General features: G+C 39.7%; 1 protein-coding gene across 1 annotated transcript in view; it reads left to right on the forward strand.

Annotated features, from left to right (window-relative positions):
- Positions 1-24,512, forward strand: part of kiz (kizuna centrosomal protein) — a 28,120-nt gene that overhangs the window by 2,046 nt on the left and 1,562 nt on the right. Inside the window, exons 3-14 of the mRNA XM_030765406.1 lie at positions 1-9; positions 1,731-1,811; positions 4,066-4,621; positions 4,983-5,202; positions 9,545-9,664; positions 10,379-10,546; positions 11,926-12,076; positions 13,395-13,560; positions 14,422-14,484; positions 15,728-15,826; positions 16,097-16,154; positions 24,406-24,455. The exon at positions 1-9 is cut by the window's left edge and continues 154 nt beyond it. Of these exons, the coding sequence (XP_030621266.1) occupies positions 1-9; positions 1,731-1,811; positions 4,066-4,621; positions 4,983-5,202; positions 9,545-9,664; positions 10,379-10,546; positions 11,926-12,076; positions 13,395-13,560; positions 14,422-14,484; positions 15,728-15,826; positions 16,097-16,154; positions 24,406-24,455 (1,741 nt within the window). The remainder of the gene's footprint in view (positions 10-1,730; positions 1,812-4,065; positions 4,622-4,982; positions 5,203-9,544; positions 9,665-10,378; positions 10,547-11,925; positions 12,077-13,394; positions 13,561-14,421; positions 14,485-15,727; positions 15,827-16,096; positions 16,155-24,405; positions 24,456-24,512) is intronic.

The following is a 24,512-nucleotide window of genomic DNA, read 5'->3' on the forward strand; positions in this document are numbered from 1 at the left end:
CAGATGAAGGTAAGAGCTTTATCTGTCTTATACCATAAATTAGGTTCGTCTTCTCCTCTGAACTTTGTTTGTAACAAGTAGCTCAAAGTACATTTTCACATGCTCATCCATAGTTTCTGTGTTAGTGCACATGTGGTGCATATATGTGCATGTGTGTATGTTCTTTTACAAAAAAAAATGGATATACCTATATATACACACACACATGCATATATATATATATATATATGTGTGTGTGTGTGTGTGTGTGTGTATTTTTAATCATATGGTCCTGTTTCACATTTTACTTAGTTGAAATTTAATCGACAACATTCCTTACATAGATAAATAAAATGGACATTATTTAGTAGGATTACTCTATGCACAGCTATTTCTTATTTCTTTTATGGAACCTTTAATGATTATCGGAATACATTTTGACCGACACAGAAAGCTAGTTATTGCTTCGTGCTTTTAGAGTGATCCTACCCCTGCTCTTTCTTGTCAGGTAGCAGGTTGCTTTGCTTCTTATTTCACCTGATAATTGTTGGTTTAAAATGGTCCTGATCTCTCTTGCCCAAAGACTAAAACACTTCTTTGAGTCAGTTTTGTCTTCCTTTCGCTCTCTTTCCTTTTAAGCTTCAGTTATTGTCTTAATCCTGTATCACACTCAAATATACTGTTGGAAAATATACACTCAGTTTCCGTTTGGTGACATTCGCAAACATTCTAACCCTCTTTACTGTTTATCACTGCACGCAAATGAGGGAAAAGAAAAACAATGAATGCGTCCGATTATCACTCAAAAGTGAACAGTGCTCAGCAGCCTCATATCAAATTAGCAAAATTGGTTAATTATTCCCTAACAAATTAATGACCCAACACTAAAGAGCATGTGTTTGTTTTTCCTCTCATAAGGAGCACCATAGAGCGCTGTTAAAGACAGAGGCGTTGGATTAAAGTGGTATATTACCCATAATATCGATGCCTCAACGCAATACTCTGAGCATATTTCCCCTCTCTCTTTCTCAGTGTCTTTCTCTCTTTTCTCAATGTCTTTCTCTCTCTCTCATACACACACACACACACACACACACACACACACACAAACAGAATTTCAGTAATGCCACTATATAATCTTAATTACAATTATTTGGATCTCTGTGGTTGTTATCAGTTGTTTGCAAATAGATGGCTAATGCAGTTAGAGATAGTGTTAAGCAGGCGGAATGGTCCTTGTGGGAGATCTGTTATTGTCTTAGAGGACTGGAGTGCTAGGTTTGAGGTAATCCTAGTGCCCTCATGGCAGCCACGAGGCCGGTTAATTGGAGTTTGGATTAGGCCAGACAATCTGGTCACTCAGATAATTGAATAAAACTGTTGGCAGACTGTATGAAGGGCACTCTTTAGGGAATATCCACAGTGGAAGAAGCAACCCCCCCCACCGGTTAAAACCACAGAATACTCTCTGTTTCTTCTCTCGCTAGTCACTTTCTTCCAACATTTACCTTTTACATGTGAATTCAAGGAACTAACAGTTTTTCAAATAGCCCCAGTGTTTTAGTAATATGTACAATCAAATATTTCATGTGCCTTTCGTAAAGACTGTGAATGTGAGTTGCACAGACAGTGAATTGTTTTAGATCAGTATATTGTTAGACTAACTTTATGGGCTGTCATAAATTGACGCGGATGTTAAAAAAATAATATAGTGCATTTTGGTAACATCTGTTTTAACCTACTTTTTTCAGCTGGAGTACAAGAATCATATCATCAAACAGATGGGAATGAAGAAGAAGAGGGAGAGAGAGGGAGAACTTGAGGCAGGCAAGGTAACAGAGAATTATCATGTCATCTTTTGGAATTACAATTTAGTGGAAACTTAAAAAGCTATTTCACAGCCTTTGATAAAACCCTTTTTTTTGGTGATAGGATCTAATGTGAGCTGTGTCATTTCATCAGTCAGTGAATGGGTTGGAGATTGAAGGCAAAAAATGTCAGCTTCATTTTCTGAGCAATTTTTCTTTCTCGGTAGATCGTTTTGTATGGGGTATCACTGTTCAAAATGTACAATTAATATGTAATCACAGGCAATTTGGAAAGTACGTGAGGGAATTATAGTTTTATCCCAAGCTTCAAATGACTGCTTTGGTTTAACAGAGAAGCCCAGTCTTCAAACCTGAAAATTATGTTCTTCTTTTGGCACTGGTCTTTTTTATCTATTTAACATAAAAAGAATTCTGTGTAAATATATGATTGATGCTGCGTAGTATTTTTATGCCGTGGTCATGTTATTTAGAGTAATTTTATTTTGGATTTTACCCCATGGTCCTCTCCTGTACACTGTAAGATTTTCAACTCTTGTGAGCCATCAGTCAGAATAAGAATAAGAAAACATGTCAAAACTCTCTCAGTCTTACTTTTTCCTCATCTTTTCAACCACTCTGTGTTGTGGGAAGAGATGGAGAGAAGAAGGGCATTGTGGGTTTGCGGCGTATCTGTGATGGCGCAGGTGTCTAATCCCGAATGCTCTGTCTGCGCCACCCGTGTAGTTCGAGCCCGTGGCTGCGTCTTCTCTCACTTCAAGCGATTTGAGCTCTCTCAGCTGAAATATGGAAGACAGCTCATGATGACTTGGAGCATGCTGTCTCGAGCAGTCACTTGTGACTGTGTGCCTTCCTCCCTCCCCCCCCCCCCCCCCCCCCCCGATCCATCCCTACCTCCCTCCCTCTCTCTCTCTCTCTCTCTCTCTCTCTCTCCCTTTTCCTCCTTCCCTCCAGCCTGGAGATATTGTAATGAGCAGAGATGGGTGGAATCACTCCATTATGCATAGGCTCCAGCACAGACTGTGTGCATGTCCCTCAGGCAGCAGCATTCATTAAGGGGAGCTTACCGGCCTGAAAGCTGGGAAGCCATGATAACGGGATATGATTTTCATATTTAATACATTCCTTGGAAGAGCAGGCGCGTGCCTCAGATTGATAGAAGAATCAATTGCTACTTTAGCGAAACACTTTCTACTTTGCCCTGCGGCTAGCGATGGAATCACTCAGCCAAGAAATTAACTTCTCCCTGCCTTTTTTTTTTTTTTTTTTTTTTTTTTTTTTAACCTATGTGGTGGATCAGGCAGGCAGGCAGGCAGAGCGCCTGGTTTACAGTGGCTGTTATTAAGCAGCTAACTGTTTGGTATTTAAGACCCTTATCAGAAAAGAAACAGAAGCCTTGCTTTTTGTTATTCTGTGAGGAGTTTTATTTTTTCTTTCTTTCTTTCTTTTTTTTTTCCCCCCCCAAATACCACTCTATATCCGTATTGCTACAGCCAGACATGAATCAAAACTTGGGAGCAAAGGATTGTCAATAAGATTAAAAAGTTGACATTGATCATGGAGCATTCATCTGGAAATACTTGTTTGAAAGAAAGATCTAACCTTGACTTTTTTGGTTGTTTGTTTGTTTGTTTGTTTGAACAGCATAAAAAGTAATACTCTGACTTTGAAGTTTATTTGAATAAGAGCCAGATGAGGCTGAATGTGTAGCGTTGAATATGAGGTGATCGTGGGCAAGGATACTAGGCAAGATACCAGTGGGAGCAAAGAGACAGGACTGCAGGACTATGACTCTCTTTCAGTTCTGTTGATAAATACTGGCAGTGAGTTGAGCCTTGAACACGCAACAGCTCTGGATTCATTCTGAAGAATGCCTTGTGCTGCTTGCTTCTGATAATTAGCAGTTTTGTGAGTCAAATGGAGTGGAATATGAGCATTTTGTCTAAATGTAAAAATTTCCAATGAAATATATATTGCAAAAAATATGAGTACACAGTTTATATATACAGTATATGTATGTATTTATATGTGTGTATATAAATATATATATATATATATATATGTGTGTGTGTGTGTGTGTGTGTGTGTGTGTGTAATATATATGTGTGTATATATATATATATATACACACACACACACACACACACACACACATACACACCACACACATGCAAACACACACATATATATGTACATATATACATATCATCATAGAGTCATTGAGTAAACCAACTGTTGTGCTGTTGTGTCTCATTCTCAGTTAAAAACATCAGTTGGGACGCCCTGGCACTCTCTTTCCAAGCACCCCAGAGAAGTCTCGCAGCCTGCTGTCCTCTTCATGGGCCGCCAGACCCTCCCAGACTCCACGGGTGAAGACGGCGCAGTGATGAACACTCCCTCTCTCCATCTGTCAGAGCCGCTCCCTGATCACCCTTCATGTACCTCACAGATGAGTGGCCTTTTGAAGCACACCCACCTTTCTAAAGCCTACGGCAGTGCTGCGTTATCTGATGACATTCAGAACTCTAAAGATGTCTCTGACGTCAGACTGTTGAGTGACTTGCGTGAAAAGCCAGTGACAGATTCTGATTGTGATTTTACACAGCGTGGGGTTCAAGATCTGGCCTCACCTCGTGCGACCTTGTCTGGAAAGGGTGCATTCTCTCCTCCTCGTGAGGTTAGTGGGTCATTACAGAGCAGACCAGGCCCGAATCCTGCCTCACATGCTATGGACTCCATCGATTACAAACACACTGGAGACAAGGGTGAAGATGCTGCCCATGAAAACTCAGCAAATGCTGAACAGCGTCCTTCAGGTGAGTGCAGAATACTTGTCTTTTTTGCCTGTAACTGTCTCAGAACTGAAGTGACAAGTAGAGCTACAGAAATGGAACAGAAGGATTGCTTGGAATCAAAGGATTCAAATCCCATTCTGGGTGCGAAGTATTGCATCATTAACTATAGGGTGACGTGTTCAGAGTCCTTTTTTAAACTTGGACGAAGCTCTCGGCCTAATAAATGAAAGTTAAATGTAAATTACTAGCACCATGTCAAGTTATCAGATGGTCTCGAAGCAGGGCCATTGTATGTTCAGTTCTATTAATATCACTTAGGTGAATTAGATGGTGATTAGATTTGTGTGTCTTAGACCATCTGATGGGATCTTTTTGTTTTCAGATGATGATAAGAGTCCTTGCATTCCCAGTTCCAGTGTTCAGGTCTCCTCTAATCTCTCAGTGAACACTGGCAGTGGCCTAACTGTTTCCCTAAGCACCAGTCACCACGATGACCCCGCCCCCACCTATGGGAGGAGTGGAACACAGGTGCTCAATACCACATGTGATGGAGAGAGACAGGACTCAGTGAGGAACAGTCTTTCAGAGGAATCACCAGACAGGTAGTGAATTTAAGGAAATGCTCACTAGCTTCCTTAATGTTTGGATCAGTGGAAATCCATGCCATTGTCAGTTGTAGCTGTCAAGACCAGAAGAATGTATCAGACCCCAATCTGTAGTATTGTTATAGGGAAAAACATTACATTTTTGATGAACAGATTAATAAAAATGGTGACACTTTCCTTTTATGGCTTGTTTTGGCCTGTTAGATTCATCAGCATTATGTACAACTTGTGCTCCATGATCATATTTAGCCGATGTGTTTGAATGTGTGCTTTACCCAGTATACACTGGTATCCTTTCCTGGTAATGTGTATAGGCCCCTCTCCATGAAAGTAAATAGTGTACATTTGTTTGCAGGCTGTGTGGAAGGGATGTCAGTTGGACTCAGAAATTATGTTTAAATATTTCTATCAAAAGGTTTAAAAATTCCGTTATATTTGAGTTTTAGTTGTATATATAATGCAGTTTCAATAGAAAATGATTAATGAGTCGTAGAGTCAGTGTTATGTGGCTTGCCTCCACAAGAGGGTGTTGGACCAGGACCTTGCCTGAGCCACTGCCTTCTTTGTCTTCCATGTTAACAAAACCAAAACGTAAAAACCCGATTATCTCACTCACCGGCAGGAAAATTAGACGAGGCTGCTTTCAACTCACAGGATACACGTACATGTAGTGTACGTCTGGTAACCTGTAAATTTGACAGGTTACAGGTTTTGTTCAGTTGTGTGTGTGTGTGTGTGTATGTGTGTGTGTGAGAGAATGTGAGGTACTGCGTCCACGCTCTAAAGAGTCTGTCGCACAGTGTGTTGATGGTGAATCCAGCACAGAGTGTGGGAAGAGCTCAGGCCACATATCCACCATCACTGTTCTAATCCCCCATAATGCCACAGCAGAGTCATTTTCTGCTCAGGAGATTTCACCCTGGGTCAGGGGACAGGGCACTTTTTGTCTTCCCTAGAGTGCTCTGTAGAACGGCTGTGTGTGGGTGAGCACTTCAGAGAAGAGAACATGAAGCTATGTCCAGATATTTAAAACATTATATCAGCAAATAACTGGCCTGTTGGATATTAACTGTGTTTTACAGTCAGCCTTGTCCTCTGCTGGTTTCTCCAGTGTGGAAGTTCTTTAGTTTGATCTGAAAATTTAGTGTTGAGTCTGTAAGGGGTTAATAGTAATTTTATGCCCACAAAGAAATGTCATCCTACAACTTATCCAGAATTTTCTGGCCCTGGAGCACATACACCCATTTTAAGTCAACCCTCTGTATACCCTGATGATAAGGTTGCATTTTCATAAAACATGTTCATCAGTTTTATCTGTTGTTGAGTAGAAGCAAGGCTTTTAACCGGTTCAAAGAACGAAAATGAAAACCAGAAACAATCGATATTTCACTAGGAACAATAACGAAACCAGAAACTATATTTTTTTAATGTTCTGAAACAGAAACATTCATCTGAAATAATGTTAACCGCCCAGTAACGTTATTTTTTTAGTTCGTTTGTTAATTACAAAACAAATTAAAATATTTTCTGCTCGCTGTAACTTTGGTGCGGAGTCCTGTCTTCCTCTGAATGTCACACGTCTTCTGATAGCAGACATACATTTACCGGCGGCAGGCGGGGATATAACGTGAAAGTGAAATGTGGTGTGGTCTCCCTATAACCAAAGGCAGTAAGTATTATGCTATGTACCTTATGAAATGTTAGTCTTAGACATCAACTTCATAAGCTACATAGCTTATTTCTGTTATTTATTTGCATAGGCTATTGAGCTGTTGAGCTATTGTTGTAGGCTTTTGAGCAGCCTAAAACATTTTTGTTGTTGTTTGACAATAAATGACCTGGCATTAACAACCCGTGTCTTCATTTGTGTATACAGAAAAAGCCTAAATGTATGAAGGTTTATGAGTTTCGCTTCGCGGGGCACGCGCCTCCATGATTTTTGTCGTTGTTACTCGAGCACGCCGAAGGTGCCGGGTCATGCCCATTTGTGTAATTGACAATGATCACAAGCCAATCAAATGACCGGGAAGCCACAGTGGATTTCGGCCCGAGGACAGATTGGACTACAGCGCTCCTCGTTAGCGATGCAGTGCGTTTTTGTAATGTTTTGCCACATTAGCGATAGACACCATAGAGTGAAATATCTAGGCTGTCAATAGACATTTGTATTCTGTCTGAAAGATACATATTGTCATGTCACACAGCCTTACACTGAACGTTATTAACCGGTATTTCATTTGGTTCTAACTGGTTTGTGAACGATCATTTTAAGGAGGAACGCAAAACCGGAAACGTTAAAATACGATTCTGCTCGGAACAAAACGATTGAAAAAAAAAAGAAAAAATCTGGCCCGGAAGCCCTGAATAGCAGGCACTAGTTGTATGGGAATACATCCACCATTTCAGCAGAGTCTGTGGTTGGTGGAAATGTCCATTTCTGTTCCATTATGTGCTTCCCTCTTAGTGTGTGTGAGACAGACAGGCAGAGACCTTGTGACGAGGCCAGTGTACGAGAAAAAGCTTTATTTCTTTGTTCACATTCTGTTTGTGTTCGTGTGTGTGTGTGTGTTTGTGTGTGTGTGTGTGCGTGCGTGCGCGAGCATGTGTGCGCAGACCAGGCAATGAGTGTAAAGCTCAGCATATTCATTTGACATTGTCATGTACATGTTTTGATTTGGAGTGTAGGGTCAAGGTCAGTGTCTGTTGGAGTAGAGAAAAGCAAGGTCTCATAGACAGCCCTCTATAGTCCTCACTATAGCTTTGACCAAGGAGAGCAGGCTGATAGCCATCAAATGCACCTACAAGCTCTTCACATAATTACATGAATCTTATTTTCAGACACTTTTGTCATAGTGTTTCTGTCAGCTATTCATCCCCAGGCCCCTTTTGTGAGAGCTGAGCAAAATGGCTGTTCAGAATGGTGTATTGTTATGAATTCGTTGGCTGTTTTTTTCTGAATGGCTGATTATGTCATGAGCTGTATGTGGTACAGCTTCCTGACACTCTGGATATGATATGGAAACTAGTTTAGACTATTCGATATGTGCCTTATACGTGCAGGTTGAATTGAAAATTTGCGTGGGTGTGTGTGGTGTGAATTTCTCTGTGTTGTGTTCTACATAATATATTTGATGGAGTCAGCCTTTATTCAGTTGAGCACTTATGTATTTGTATGGTTCAGAATAATGTAGACATGTTAATATGTCCTTGTTGACTCTGAGCCATTGCAGAATCAGAATGAAGAAGAATTATTACAGTAGTGTAATAACAATGTAACTGAGGCATTTTTTTTAACATAAAAAATTATGGTAGTATTCAGTTACAGAAATGATTAAGACTTAGTTATTATGTATATTTTTTTTTCCCACCATAGAAACAACTCAATGAGATCATAAGCCCATCAATCACAAATCCATAAATTCTGTAGAATTTACAAAGACTCTTTTGACTAGCCTATAACTCAGTGACCACCTTATGGTTTTGATTTTGAATTTGTCAAATATTAGAACAGATTTAGATGTGTAGGCTTACTAATAAGAGGAATATGTGAAAGCTGTATACCCAAACCAAATGTTCCCATTTTCATGGATATCCCATTCTGAAGAACGATGCAAGAAGGCAGGGGGATGAATGACAGTAGAACAGTGCCTTTTCCCCTGATTTACCAGCGTGTCCGAAGGGGATTTTCCCCAAATACTCAATAGAGTGGAGATGGATCAGAGTTTTTGAGGCAGCTTAATCAGGATGTTACCAGGAACCTACCTGCCAATGAGAACAGATGATTATATAGTGACCCTTGACCTGCTGTCTCTGTGTGCCATAAACTCTTTGTGGCTCATTCGCCTTCAGTGCTGGGGTGGGGCTCAAGAGATTTAAGCTGAGGCTTTTTGAGGTCCATTCACCCCCAAGGGCCACCCAGTGCTTAATACGAGCGAGTGAGAGAAAGAGAGAGAGAGAGAAATGGACTCAGTAAACACACACACACATGTTAGATGCACATCCCTCCTTTTCTCTACCTCTTCTCTTCCAGAGAAATGGAAAAGTCTTATATTTAGGTTTTGTCTCTAGTTACAATACTCCCAGTATTGAGTCATGAGGGGGAAGTTTTTATCCTTTGAATTTTATTTAAAGAGCTTTTGTTTAAAATGATTTTTAATGTTTACGGGCAGCTAATGCATTACACATGGTCAATTTACACTTCTTAGGACAAATCTTTCTTGTGCAATTACAGATGTATGGAGAGACAAATTGGAAAAATAGACTCAAAAATGAACAAGCAGTGACACAGGCAGATGTGTAATGAGAAAAAACAAAACAAAACACTGTGGTGATTTTCCAGGCTCTCACTGGAGGAATTGTCTCATTTGATGGACTACATTGAAGGACGACTCAATGACAAAGACACAGGGCTGTATTTTACATCTACAGTCAGTGAGCTGAAAGTCAGAGATATTATCAGGTAAGACTTGACGACCACCTCTTCCTTTTTCAAGCTGTACCCTTTCTCATTAGCGCAGTTTGTTTGTGGAAGCCGAACAGAATAGATTTTCCTGTCTTTAAGAGCCCTCACTATAAATGAAGTGCCACTACTCAGCACCATCTATACTCTTCTGGCTAAATCATGGCTTCAGAGTGATTTTCGGTTACACCAAACTATCATTGCTACCTTTGTGGTGCAGTTGAATTTTGGGACAGATGAATGAAATGTCTGTTATTATGGTAGTTAGGTGGCCTTATTTTATAACTTTTTTTCCCTCTAGATTACTCTTTTGGGATGTGGACTTAGATGGGGAGATATGTGTTCATTTATTGACCTCATTGTTAATCTGTATCATTTTAGATACAGTGTGCTGTGATAATAGTACACAGAGGATGTAGACCTTGGTTAGGATGGTAATAGAATGTGCTCACCACCGACTCCATCTGTGTGTGAATTCATTGGAAGTCTTGCTAATTTGTTATTAAAACCACATTTTTATTTAGTAATATTTAAGTGCAACGGTTGACAGAGTTGGTGTGAATATAACTGTAGTTAGTAGTCCATAACAAAAGTGTGTGTGTGTGTGTGTGTGTGTGTTTGTGTGTGTAATGAGCCGTCAGGGTCTCAGGGCAGTGTTTCTCTCTGATGTTCAGCGTTTTTTCTTTCTTTCTTTGCTGTGTGTGTGTTTCTCAGTGTGTGTCGGCGTTTTGCAGAGCTAAGTGGAGCTGACTTAAGTGTTTGTGGAGTTGTGGTCCTGCAGCAGTTACAGAGTCTGTCCTGGAGTGTGTCAGAGGGATGCTTGTTAACCCAGCCACTGGTCAACAAATATACTGCCACTGCAGTCCAGCTGGACCAAATTAGGTACTGCCATACCTGAACACAGGGAATAAAAAAACTGCCTCTCTCGAATAGTCTGAGCACCTGCCTAACTGAACATGCTGAGGGAGGAAGAACTGTGAGGAATATTTTTGCACTATTTCTCTAGTGATATTTTTATTTTTATATTTAATTAGTTTGGTGCTTAGGATGTTTATAAAATGTTTGAATTATGTCTATTTGTCTTTTTCCCCATAAACAGTGATTTATTTTCTTTGACATTTAAAAATAAAACAAAAAATTGTTCCAACCACTTCAGAAACCGTAATTGTGAGCAGTGATGTCAGTTGGTGATGTAATAACACAACAATACAGTACACACTCAGATACAGTGAGGTTATTTCCCTTTTAATTTCATTAGGCTTCGTTCTCTGTTACACCCTCCTACCTAATGTTTGACTCTTACTGCATAACTTTCCAATAGTGCCTTCATAATAGTGTAAGCCACTGTAATTACCAGCGTGAAAGGCAAGTTTTTGACCTCACTCTGACACAGTATTAATCATAATGAACCTTCCCCTTTTATGTATTTTAATGCTGTGACATGACAGAGAAAAAATATACAGTTCAGAGGGCTGTACATATCTGCTTATGTAGAGTTAATACATTAGTATATTTATGCAAAAAATAAACAAAAACAAAAGAAAGCTGGTTGAATTGATCCAGACATGAAACTAAGTATTGTTTAATAGAATTTAAATAGATGTCATGGAATTTGACATGTGCAGGGTTTAGATATGAAATTTTAAGACATGTTCTATGTCACATAATTAAATATAATTAAAACCCCTCACTAAATTACTTATCATTGTTTCATTTTACTACAAAACAACGCTGACCTCCGGTCAGCTGGCGCTCCTCTCACTTCGGGAACCCGGCAGCCGTTCTTCTCAACCTTCCTCACTCAGTCAGGAGTGCGGAATCTCTTGCCATCTGAAAACCCACCTTTTCAGAACCCACCTGTCCCCCACTGCCTAACGTCCCTTTCTATGTCACAAACCCAAAAAAACAAAAAATTGTACTAACTACTCGTACTGTCCCTATGTCGCAAGTCTTGTTTTTTATCGTTTATTGTCACAGAATTCCAGGAGCATGATACTGAGGGTAATTAATGTACACCCTTATTGTGATCTTTGCTTATGGGGCAATGTGATCTGATTGATGCACTTATTGTAAGTCACTTTAATTAAAATCGTCTGCTACTTGCCAAATTGTAAATTGTAATTGTAAACTGAATAGTTTTTTTTACAAAAATATTTTTTTCACTGTCTTAATAAAAAGTATGTAAGAACTGGTTTTATGTGAATAACTGTTTAGAAGCCTCTCTTTTCTGAGTGTATTCATGTGTGTGGCATGTGTTGTAGGTCCAGTCTGCCTGCTGACGCTGTTCATCTGTGGGACCGGTGGCTCACCCATGTCCTGAAACTGAAACGCTGTAGTCTTCTCACCATTGACCAGATCATTCAGCTCTTCATGCCTGTCCTAGTGGAGAGAGATGCCACGTACACTGACAAGGTTACAGTTTGAGAGAGAACATCAATGATTGTTTTTGTTTAAAAACTTGTTTAACTGTCCAGTCTCATCTGTAATGAGAGAGTTCAAGCTTTTTTCCTATTTTTTTAAATCAAAGGAAAATTGAATGCTAGCTCGTAAAATAAGGTTATAGCCATCTAAGTGTGAGAGAACAGCTCTCTCATGATATATCCAGATATGTTACCCTCAAGCTGTACTCTCACCCATGAATGAATGGCAAAGAACATTCTCTGTCCCAGTGGATTTCTAAAGTCGACAGCATTCTGCTGAAAACCTCTGGCCCTTCATTTGTTATAAAGTGAAATCTGTCGTTTGCTTGAACTCATTTCGAGGCCTGCTCTAAGTGCAGGCCTCTGAAATTCTTCTCTCCCGGCATTTCCAGTAGAGTGTGACCAATTAAACCAGGACAGAAAAAAGCACAAGGCAAAATACAATAGAAGTGAGAGAACAAGTTATATGTACCAAATGTCAAATATGTGTTTTTGATCATTTCCACATTTTTTATAGCAGTAAATATGAATTAAACCACTATTTTTTTTTACACCAGTAAACAAATAGCCATAAGAGTGAGAATGCAGATATTTAAGACATAATACTGAGGGAGAGAGAGAGAGAGAGAGAGAGAGAGAGAGGGAGGGAGCATGAGAGTATGTATGCCTATTAATTGAAGCAAGAGAAATATCACCTAATGGGCATAAATAGAAAATATGAATACAGACGGCACTTATAAGGGGCAAATGAGTTTGCCGCAAGGTGGCACTAGATGAATGGACTTTTCCACATGATGAAATAAAAGACAAATGTAAAAAGAAATCTTAATTGTGATAAGCTGCCGTATATATTTTTTTCCAAATCTGAGATGGTTGTCTTTAGTATCTCATAGTCTTGTGGATATGATTGAGGTTTATATTTGGTTCAACTGTGAAAAATACTATGAGTGCAGAAATTCCTGAAATTTCACTGGATTTTGGAGATTATTTTATATGTAGCAACCTTTTTTTTTTTTTTTTCAAAAGTTGGAGTGGGCTTTGCCACAGCTTCTGTTAACGCACGTTGTATATCAGTAATTCCAATAGCTTGTCATGAGTTTTCCTCTGACTGACCCTTGCGCACGAGTGATGGAGGGTCATTGCAAAAAACAAACAAAAAACACCTGAAGCTAAAAATCAGTACGCACACAAAATACATATGTAATTAATGATTAATGTAAATGATTAAAATTAACACAGTGTTTAAACATATATTTGATACTTAAAAAAAGCTTGTGTGTGTGTATATGTGTATGTGTGTGTTTGTGAAGGCAAAAGGGCTGTTGAGGAGTCTTTTAAGCCGGTTGTCAGAGGAGAGTGTCTCATTGGCAACTGATGAGTCTTCATCATGTGGATTGCCATCTCTGCTGGATGACAGTGTAGATATGAAATCAGCCAAACCCCTCCCTGTCCTCCACAGTAACTCTGCCAAACCAGGTCAGTTCCCAAGCAGCACAACACAACATTACAAACATCACTGTACAGTCATCTCTGTAGCTTCGCTCCTGAGTAGTGCAGCCAATGAATCAGTATACTGTAGTGTGAAGACTTGCCCAAAGCCCTTTTTAACATGACCAGTTTGATAATTGCTCATACTAAAGGTATTAAAGAATTTAATAAGCAGTGTTCTTTTGTGACTCAAGAGTTTTAAAATATTCACTGCATGGTTTACAGATCAATGCACCAACTTTGACATGAATGAGAAGTTAGGACAGAACTTTAGAGAAGGTCAGTCAATCACAGTCTGGTGCAAGAATTCACAAGACAGGAAGAGCCATGCCCACTCTCAGTGAGGCAGTGCCTTAGACACACCCATCTGACACTCCACTGGTCAGAGTACAACAGTGGGTGTGTGCTATTGCAGTCAGCTGGGTGTGAGCTCTCAAAGACTTGGCTGAGATTCGTTCTGAGAGATTCTGCTTCTAACACCTTAAACTCTGAGTGGGAGAAAGAGAGGCCTGGAGCATGCTCAGGTTTCAGGGTGGTATTGTGTGGATTTTTTTTTTTTTTTCTGAGAAAACATTGTTACAAATTTCTTTTGCTTCCATATCACAAAGCCTGGTCACCCGTACCCTCTCTTAAAATTCATCCCAGCTTATATCCATCTCTCCTGCTGTTCTCATACAGAAAGACTGCTCATACCACCCATGGTCTCTTTCTCTGTCTCTCTCTCCCTCTCTCTCTCTCCCTCTCTCTCTCTCCCTCTCCCCCTCCCTCCCTCCCTCCCTCCCTCCCTCTGTCTTTTTCTCACTCATACTCTTTGTAAGCTTTACTTTCTCTTTCTTCTCTTTCTTCTAGGATTACAAAGTGCTGAAGAGGACAGCGAAGACCAAAGCACAGTGGAAAGTATTCCTATTAGAGGTAAAAAGGCAGTGGTGAGATCTGCCTGTGTTGGGAGTTCTTCAGCGCCTGTTTTGTCTTTTGCCTACAGCCCTAGATGGTGGGGGTTTGGGGGTAGTTTCTCCGAAATAGATGTGTTCGTAAAGATGATCAAGGTGAACCAGAGGTCAAAGTCCCACCTGAAGAGCAGTGCAGTTTCTCTAATTATCGTTTGGGAAAACAAGCACATCGTGTTTTTTTTTTTTTTTTTTCCCCTCCTCTTCTCAGTGAAGCGATACTGAGATTCTTAGGCTGTATAATGTGGCTCTATAATAATTGTCTGAAGGCAGGGTAGGGGGTGCAGCACAAGATCTGTCATTGGCTCTCATTATCTTGTAAACAATGGCAGGCAGAGACAGACTTGAAAAGGTTGGATGTGTAGGCATCCCTTAAAGAGCCCAGGGGTAGGCCGTCTCCAGCCCGGCTCAGAAATGGAAAAACTGCCCATTATTCCACTTGGCTATCTGATTTCATACTGTGCCTTTCATATGGGGGGGGGCTCACCAATCAGTGAGCCAAACAAAACGAGAAGTCCAGTTTCTCACTGCAGCTAATCAAAAGCATAATCACACATCAGAAAGAGCATCGCCGTCTCTGTGTATTTATGATATCTGTAAAGAACCACAGTGGAGTCTTTTTTTTTTTTTTTTCGGTGGCTAGTTAAACTTGTTTCACCCGACACATTTAATGAGTAAACTGCATATATCTAAATACATATTTTGACTATTTCATCATCCGTGTCTATTCAATATGAGTCAGTGTTGACAGTTTTGGTAGTTGTTAGGAACGAAACATGGATAATGATGGGTAACCTTCCAGAACTCTCTTTATTAGTAACTGATAAAACAAGAAGACCAACTCGCTAAGAATAATTCTCCCGGAAATATGTCACATATTCGTTATTGTGCTATCTAAACAAGATGTTAGTTATGCAGATCTTTGTGATGAGGTGTATACATCTTTGAAGTCAAACTGACAACAGATCAAAACAAGGCCTTGCTGACCTCAGCCAACACAAATGGAAAGACAGATTTTTGTTTTGTTTTATTTATTGCCTTTGTCTGCCTGTGGATGTAATCAACAGTCCAGATTTCACTCAATCTGTTTTCATCTCCTCCCACTGACATGTTAACTCTTTAAGCATGGAGGCAGTAACCCAGGATCTTAGTAAATATTTGATGGCATTCAGTTTTATTTCATGAACGTATTTTTTTATCTTTTACAGAAACAGAAGCGTATCAGCTGCTGAAACGGTCTGTTGCTCAGGAGAAAGGCTGGGACACTGTGGAACAGCAGGAGGAGGGCTCAGACTTGGAGCTCTCAGGTGAGAGAGAACATGGCCATTTTCATCAGTTAAATTCAGCTGAGGGGTCAAAACACATCTGGTGTCTCTTAAATACAGTTTGACTGAAGGTGCAGTAAGAGGGTGATTCAGTATGATTAGATTCATGCAGTAGGAAATAGAAATGCCTGAGACGTCTCACAGAGTTTATTTACATATTTAACTGTGTTTATATTTTTTCATGTTTTTCATTTATGCTAATGTTACGGTATCCAGTACTGTACTAAAATGTCTTGTTTTTGTGTTCCAAAGATTTACAGGAGGGTAAAACTTTTGAACCAACTGGTCCTTCTGGTCTTCATCATCCAAGGTCAGAAAATAGATACGTCAATTTCCCATTTGAGCCATAAAATTTAATACATATTTTATGTCATAATTTTACATTCTTTGTTGCAGTTTGAATTTCTTTCCCAACTATTCATTGTCCATTCACTTTATGCTTAATCAATAATAATTGTAACCAATAATGAGATGTTGGATTGGCCTCCTTGAGTTTAGTTACTATTATTTGAATAATAGTTAAATACTATTGTCTCAGAGTTAATGTGTTGAATAGAATGCTTACTTTGTGAAACAATTAGAATACAACTCCCCAAGAGTAACCGCTTAAAAAAAATCTATTCCATACCTATGCCCTTCCACCACTAGTGGGGCACCATAGCAGATGACAAATACTCTCCTTAATGCAGTAAAGTATTGTTGAGGATTTGTATCTTCTCATATCATTTTAGAATAGTCTGCAATGAAAACAGTGGCATTAGAAGCTTGTAACGTTTGGGGATGGGAGGGAGGTCGGTCGGGTAATTCTGCCTCTTGACTCCTCCTTCTGACACTGTTTGTTACTGTTATGTTAATGCATTGCTTGTGCACTACAAATCATCTCTGAATTGTAGTGCACATTGTGCGTGTGTGACAGTCTGGTTTTGAATTTGCAGAATCAGAGTTATGACCTGTCTCGTTCAGTTTCAGTTCAGGCAGGTAAAGAAACACGGTTGTATGTAATCCCCTTTGATCAGAATTGGTGGCATCCAGTCACACGGGTGAATGGAGTAAATTTCACTGTACGTCACTTATCTCCTGAGAGGACACCACGATGAAAAAGAGCTAAAATAATTTAAAGTAGCCTGCTGATGATAGCACTTGATCTACCAGGGAAACGGAAATCTGATGGTCAAAACTGGTAATCAGAGCATTTACACGGAAGATTTTAGAGTAAGGGAAAAATCTCATTTGGCTGTAAGGATAACAGATTTACAAAGAGTTAAGGCAGTGTGACAGTCAGCAGTTTAACACTGTGGAATTGGGAAATATAAATGTTAATGGACGTTTGTGATTCGTGAAGAAGCACTATTTTACTCTTGCATCATTTTCTGGATGGGTACACTTACCGCTTCTCATGTCATTCTTCTGTGATTTAATGGGACCTCTGCTTGAATATGACATTTTTGGTAGCCTTTACAGGACTATCTGGGTATACAAATAGAAAGGATCAAATATACTTGTCGGGATACTAAACACTTAAGCATTCTTTGGGTAAACTGTTTTTAAAGTTGACAAAATTTAGCCTGTTTGATGTGTACTTAGTTTAATCACACATGAGAGAATCACATCAAAATGTCATGCGTAAGTACATCAATCTCCAGATTTACTTTTTGGCAATTTTTTTGTTGATATTCACATTTTATGAGTGCTCATAACAAATATTAAACTGCACTATTTTTTAGTATGTGTAACAATGTGTACAATGTGTAATTAGTATTGCTTCCTAATAAATTAGATATTTAATACATGGCTTAGTAGACACTGCGGTTTGTTCGAGAGTAAGCATTTAACCTATTTTCAGTTCAGTTTAACTCATTTTTAGGTTTTATTTTATTTCTGATATTCCAGATAAGGTCACATTTCAAACATTTTAATCAAGCAATGTTTTCAACTCTTGAACACACCTGGGTCAAGCTAGAAAAAAAAAAAAAGGCAAGTTCCCTTATGGTTTTGATGCTGCCTGTCTGACATACATGTTGCCTGTCTGACATACTTGTTGAACTTAAGAAGAAATATTGGAGTAGTTGGTATTCTGTATTACATTCTCAAATGCAGTAACTGCTGCCCGGGTGCCATGTCCTGTTAGATCGTTTGATTCTACTAAGACTTTCCTCCAGCCTGCAGCTTTGTACAGAGGATGTTTTATGGTTAGCACACTCTGTGCAGTGAGTAGCAGTGAATGGAGCTTAGCCTTGTGTAATGCATGCGTTGTTTTAGCTTACATGGCATACAGCACTGAATATAACCACACTTATACATAAAACATACTTTTACAAACCCTGTTTGAAACAGTCGCTTTAACGACAGCCAAAAGAGGCTGCCTGTGATAACAGAACAGAGGCCCAATCAATTGATTGAGAAAGTAATTGCAAGCAGGTTTGGTTTTTTTTGTTGTTTTTTTTGTTTTTTTTAGAGGCAGACAATTGTGTGTGCTGTTTTAGAATTAATAGAGTGCAAATAGTAGAGTAGGCACTCTGACAGATTGTTCAGGCTCTGTGTGTAAGTTTCTTTTGTAATATTTCTGGAGGTTCTTACATCTGGAGAACTGAATGATATAAAGCTGGAGAATCCTTAGCGTTTCTCATTAAATTTTCATTCGTTTTGATTAGAGAGATGGTGTCACACTGTGTATGTGGTGATGGCAAAAGTTATGATGAGTAATCACCTTTTATTTCATATTATTACCAACTGCCGCAGTGACAAGGTTTTTCTCTCTCTCTCTCTCTCTCTCTCTCACACACACACACACACACACACACTCTCTGTTAGAGTGTTGTATCAGCACTGAATGAGAGAGGAGTAACTGCCACTCTTTAATAAACATAAGCAATTTTACTATACGCAGTAATACTGAAAAATGCTTTGCAGGAGTTTTATATAAATATATAAATGGCAGAATGGATCAGGCTTCAGTCAAAGGCAGCAGGGAAAAGTGTGTTACTTAATGCCTTGATTTTAGTTTAGTATGCTGTGAGAACTGAAATAGAAAGTAGAAGTAGACTGAATGTTTGCCTGTGTGTATTTTTGTCTGCATCCATGCATGTGTATAGGCTTTCAGCAGTTTCTCAGTCTCACTTTGCTTTATTGCTTCTACAAGTGGACAGGAAACCTGGCTCTCAAAAAGCAACAACGTTGCTGCCTGTTCAACTCCTCCCAACCCCCAAACACACACACACACACACACAGTCTTTCACTTGCTGTCTCTTTCTGTCTTTTCTTCCACTCTTCACTCTCTTTCTTCTCTCACTCTCTTTCTTTCCTTCTCTCACCCTCACTCACTCACTCAGTCACACACATACACACACTCTTATTGGTGTTATTTTGTCACTGAGCTGATGAGGACCATCAAAAGCCATGCTAGCTGGGCCAAAAACACAAACTGTGCGTGTCTCTGTTGTCTTAGTCGTAATTATGATGTGTCAGTTAAGCTGGGACTACAGCAGAGGGATTGGAGTTTAAAGCAGGGGCTTTGGTGCAAAAAATGCATTTATGGGCCTTTGTGCTCTCCTCATTATGTGCAGGGCCGATTCATTAAGTAATTGGTTTGCAGTTGTTTACATGAGTATTAAGGTCCCCTATTCAGCTGCCTCTGAGAGATACATTGTGCAAATGTTGCATGTTATGAATGGCCAATGAGAGACAGGGCTCTGAGCCCATTGGCCAAACACTGCACTCGTCTGAAAAGAGCAGAGAAAAGCATCAGGCACTGCTTTGCATAGCAATGACTCGCCCCTTAATAAGCTTTCCAGATTAAATACATGCAGTCTATACAAGATGCAAAGAGATACTCTTAACGTATTTATATGTGCTCAGTTCACTATTATAGCTCTGGAGAGAATTGGAGGCTTTCATATTCTGCTTTTTTTCCCTCCTCCCCCGCTCTCTCTCTCTCCCTCTCTCTCTCTCTCTCTCTCCTCTCCCTCCTCGTCTTCACAGCAAAGCATTTTTTTTTTCCACAGAGAAGAAGGACTTTTCTAGAACACAGCGTTTTTATTGTATTATAAATCAGGCGGGAACCAGACAGATCGGCAACAGTTTATGAAGGATTGGTCCATTATAAATCTTTGGCTGGCATTGTGGCATGTGAAGCAGAATCACTTTGTGGTTGAGTGCGGATGAAAGGAGTGATGGTGGAAGGAGAGAGTGGTAATAAGCAGCTGCACTCCATGTAAAGACCACTTGTTCCCCTCCTTTTGTCTGGGGGTGCATGCCACAGCTTCCTCCTCTTCTCCCGCCATTGTGTGTTGTGTTACTGTAGGCATTTCCACTGGGCCACACTCTGTCTCTCTCTCTCTCTCTCTCTCTCTCTCTCTCTCTCTCTCTCTCTCTCTGGGTTAGATTTGTTGTGTTTTTTCAGCTTTGGATTAGATTTGAAAGGTACGAGTAAATGTTTGTGTATTCATGAGTCACTGATGATTGTGGGGTTTTGTTTTGTGGGTGTCAGAAACCTGTTATTTTATAATTAGTGCTGGTGACCACATGCCACACGTGTACATTCGCAACAGCGGTTATCTCTGCATTACATCTTATTTTACCATCTTAAACCCACATGTGTGCACGTGCTTGCATGGGTATGTACGCGCGCGCACACACGCACACACACACACACACACAAATATTGTGTGTGACCTTTCAGCTAAGCAGAGATGACAGCTTTATTGCACATTAGTTGGTTGGTGTGTTTGTGAGTGTGCGTGTGTGTTAGGAGGGGTTGTGTGTGTGTGTGTGTGTGTGTGTGTGTGTGTGTGTGTGTGTGTGTGTGTGTGTAGGGGTGGGGAAGGTGGGATATTGTGTGTGTCAGGCAGCACTGAGTGCCAGTAACCAGAGGGGGTCACTCTCTGTCTTTGTTCTCCCAGATCCAGAACAGTTCCCCTTTGCCTAGTTAACTCATTCATTTTGACTCATCATTCATCATTTGTGTGTCAGAACAGCATGTATGTTAATTGTCAGTATGCTAATAATTGTATATAAATAATTTGAAACTCACTTTCTGATTTGTGTTTTATTCACTGGTATTGATATTCACTTAACAGTTTTTTGTTGTTGTTGTTGTTTTTGATGGCTGAGCATGTGTGTAGTGTCTGGTTGAACTTCAGAGTAGACTATTTTACCCCTCTGTTTGTTGTTCCCATTGTGGACCAGCAGAGGGCACTCTTCTTCAGGACTGCATCCTGTAAGACACATGATGGATAAACCTCCAAGCACTGCTCATGTCCCTGTCATAACTCACTTTACCTCACACACACCGCACTTTTCAGAGTAGTGCTAAAGCTCAGTCCAGAGCTTGTGCAGGGACAGGCCAGGAGGAGGTGAGACTGGAGCTGCTTTATTTCTGAGGCTGCACACAAACACATCCAGGTCCTCACAGCCTGAGTGATGTGTACTGGTGTGGGTGTTTTGAGATGGAACAGGTAAATAAAGAGAGCTCTTTGTCTTTAGTTGAATAGATTAAACCTGCAGCTACCTGTCACCCCGGGGCCCTTCCTGAAGTTGTGAAACATTAGTTGAATTCCATCAATAGTTTTAGTGTCTGCAACATTTTATCTGCGCTGGGATTGTCCGGGTATGACACCAGACTGTGAGACTGCGTCATCTGCTTTCGAGCCCTATCCATCTATCTCTGCTTACATGCTGTCACAGACCCATTTGCAGCAACTGTGCCTACAGCCCATGTCAATTATCATGTAAACAGCTACATTCATACTATATGTATTGTTGCATAGATTACTGAAAAGCCTATGTTTCAGATAATCAGCATAAACTCTCAGTATTTTATTAAGTGAAATACTCACACAGAAATGAGTGGACCCACTCTATCAAATACACCCAAATGCACAAAACAGTGTGCAGTGGGAAAATGAAAAGGAGGGGAGGGAGGAAGGGGGGGGTGTCAGTTTCTCTCAAAGCAGTAATTTGCATCATTTTACACATTACATTCACCTGTGTGTGAGAGACATTGCCAAACAGTGGCCAGCCCAAGTCTTACATATTTAGATTCACCACCTCAATTAAGTGAACCTCAGAGCAAGATGAACTGGCATAAATGTTTATGGAAATGGAAGATTAGATTGGAGAGGTCAATGCCATCTGCAGCTCGCTATGGTAATAGTGTCTTGAAATCAGCCTCATCGCTGTCTGAAGTGGAGCAACTGATGGACCATTGCCATGGCCATACAAGTTCTGGAAAAGAATAGCCCAATTTACTCCCTGAAAAACATGTATTTATTATTGCGCTTATTATAGTCCTGAAAAAGCGCAAATAAATAAAGGACTATAATGTTGTATAGAACCAGACTGCCGATCAGAAAAAAAAGTGCCCATGTTATTTCCAATGCCAGTTTTCTTTTTTGTATGATTTGCTTTTTGATATGTAAGAGGAAATGAAATGAGTTAAACCGATATCTCAAGCTTAGCAGAAAATACAGATGCAAAAAAAAGCTTTGTATGGATGATGTTGATTAAATCTGACAAGGTATAAATTAGGGGAAAAAAGCAATGCAAACTGTCAGGTCATGTGTATCATTTGAATTTATAAAGAACAATCAGTCATTAGCAAGTGTACAAATCCTGGCACATAGAACTTTAAAAGATGTATAATTTCTTTGATTGTTTACACCTAGTCTTGCCATTTACTCAGAACGGCTTTGCTTCCATCTAGTACAGTGGTGATATCTGTGCAGAAATATATCTGCAGATTTAATTCAAAACAAACTAAAATGTATAGTTTACTCAAATGCGTACTGCCTGAAGTTCTTCTAATGCTTTGGTATCAGTTTAAGATGTTCCCTGAAAGAGGTATCTCATCGGCAGCTGGCAGACACTGTTATCAGCTGATATGTGTCTGTGCCCTTGTGTTGCTGTTTGTCTCCACGATTATGTACAAAGTGTCAGTCTGTTAAAAACTTCTGTTGTGGAGCCTGAAGTTGAACCACTGAAGTGGGAAATTAAGCTTAAAATACACACAAGAAACTCAGCTGAACAGGCTAAAAACATTCCTAAAGGACATCTTCACTAGGTTAAAAAAAAGAAAAAGAATAGATGTTCATTTCCACAGAATAGCCTGAACAGTGTGATTTATTAGTGGCATTCAACAGGAATTCCATAATTGTGCAGAAACATTTCCAATAGAATACGATGATTTAACAAACCTGTACCTAAAACATACACACGATCATTTCCATTTTTCTTCTGGTCTTTGACCATCTTTAAATCAGTGCTTGTGAAGGCGTCTGAACAACACTTGTGAGTAAAAACTAATTGTCCACATATGTTTTCAAAAGAACAGTTTTTTCTAATTTTCTGTAGGTTTCTCGGTGGCAAATAACAAGTAGCCATTGTAGCCATTCTCTGATCTTTGCGTAGGGCATTTGGACTGTAACCTCAGTATGGAACTACGTAGAGGGATCTTTTGTAAACACATCTGTGTTATTCTTCGTTTTTATGGACTCAGTTAGTGTGGTGGTTGTGCATTTAACTGAATGCATACAGTATCTATGGATTTGATATTATACAACTGTGATGGTGACATTTAGGTGACAAAAGTGACATTCAGGTAAACTGTAGCTAGCCTTTCTTGAGTTTATACAGTGCTTGCACAGCTTTATTGGCTGGGGTCAAGGTAAGCCTTCCACAGGCCGAGATATTTGTGTGGTCAGTATTGTTTTCCTGTTGGAGGACAAATATATGTATTTGTCTGCAGCTTGGAGGCAACTTTATCCCATAACACAAGAGTGCAGACAGCAGACCATATGGCCATAAGATAACAGAGAGGAGGATAAGAGGAAGATGACATTGTGAGGGTTTGAATGGACCCAGGGCTGATGGAAATTGAAGAGCAAGGCAGTATGAAAAGTAGGCTAGGCTCTTGCATATGCATTAGTGCAGATCAAAGGCTTTCCGGGGGTCATGCATTTACATAGAGATATCAGTGATGCTATGAGAACCTAGCAGCCCTGTGTTATCATTGAATAAAGAGAGCCTTCTCTGAGTCCTTCACCACGCTGGAAAAACATGGCAAAGGAAGTTTCACCCACATCCAGACAAAGGCTAAACCTGGGAATGCCATTCCTTGAAGTTCACTTCAGCCGTGTGTGTTTTTGATTGTGAGGTTGAAATTCCAGCCATTTGCGCCTTTAAATGCCATTACAACATAAACCACTTGTCCTGTTAGCACTTGTGTATGTGTGTGTGTGTGTGTGTGTGTGAGAGAGAGAGAGAGAGAGAGATTTTTTCCATCATCCCAGGATTTCTTGCCTTATTTTTATGCGTGCTGTGCTATCGTAAATGCAACTTTCCAAATTCCCAGTTTTGTTTCATTTTACTCTTAGTTTGGTTTCATAACCCAGACACTTTTTAATGAACAGAGAATTAAAAATAAATATAAATAAATAAAAATGAATGAAAAGGACATTATTTAAACATTTTTTAACTTTTTCAAAAATGAGTTTCAAAGATGTGTTTCTTCACTTGTTGTATTAGTACAGATTTTGAAAAGTCATGCGTCTCATCTTCCTTAACAGTTCTGAAGCCCGGATGAAGGCCAAAACCAGCCATACTGCTCAATGTAAAGGTAAGGCAATATGGAGGATCGTAACATTTCCTTGTGGTTAAACATGTTTTTCACATA

The sequence above is a fragment of the Chanos chanos genome, chromosome 1 (genome assembly GCF_902362185.1).
Source record: "Chanos chanos chromosome 1, fChaCha1.1, whole genome shotgun sequence".
NCBI lineage: Eukaryota > Metazoa > Chordata > Actinopteri > Gonorynchiformes > Chanidae > Chanos > Chanos chanos.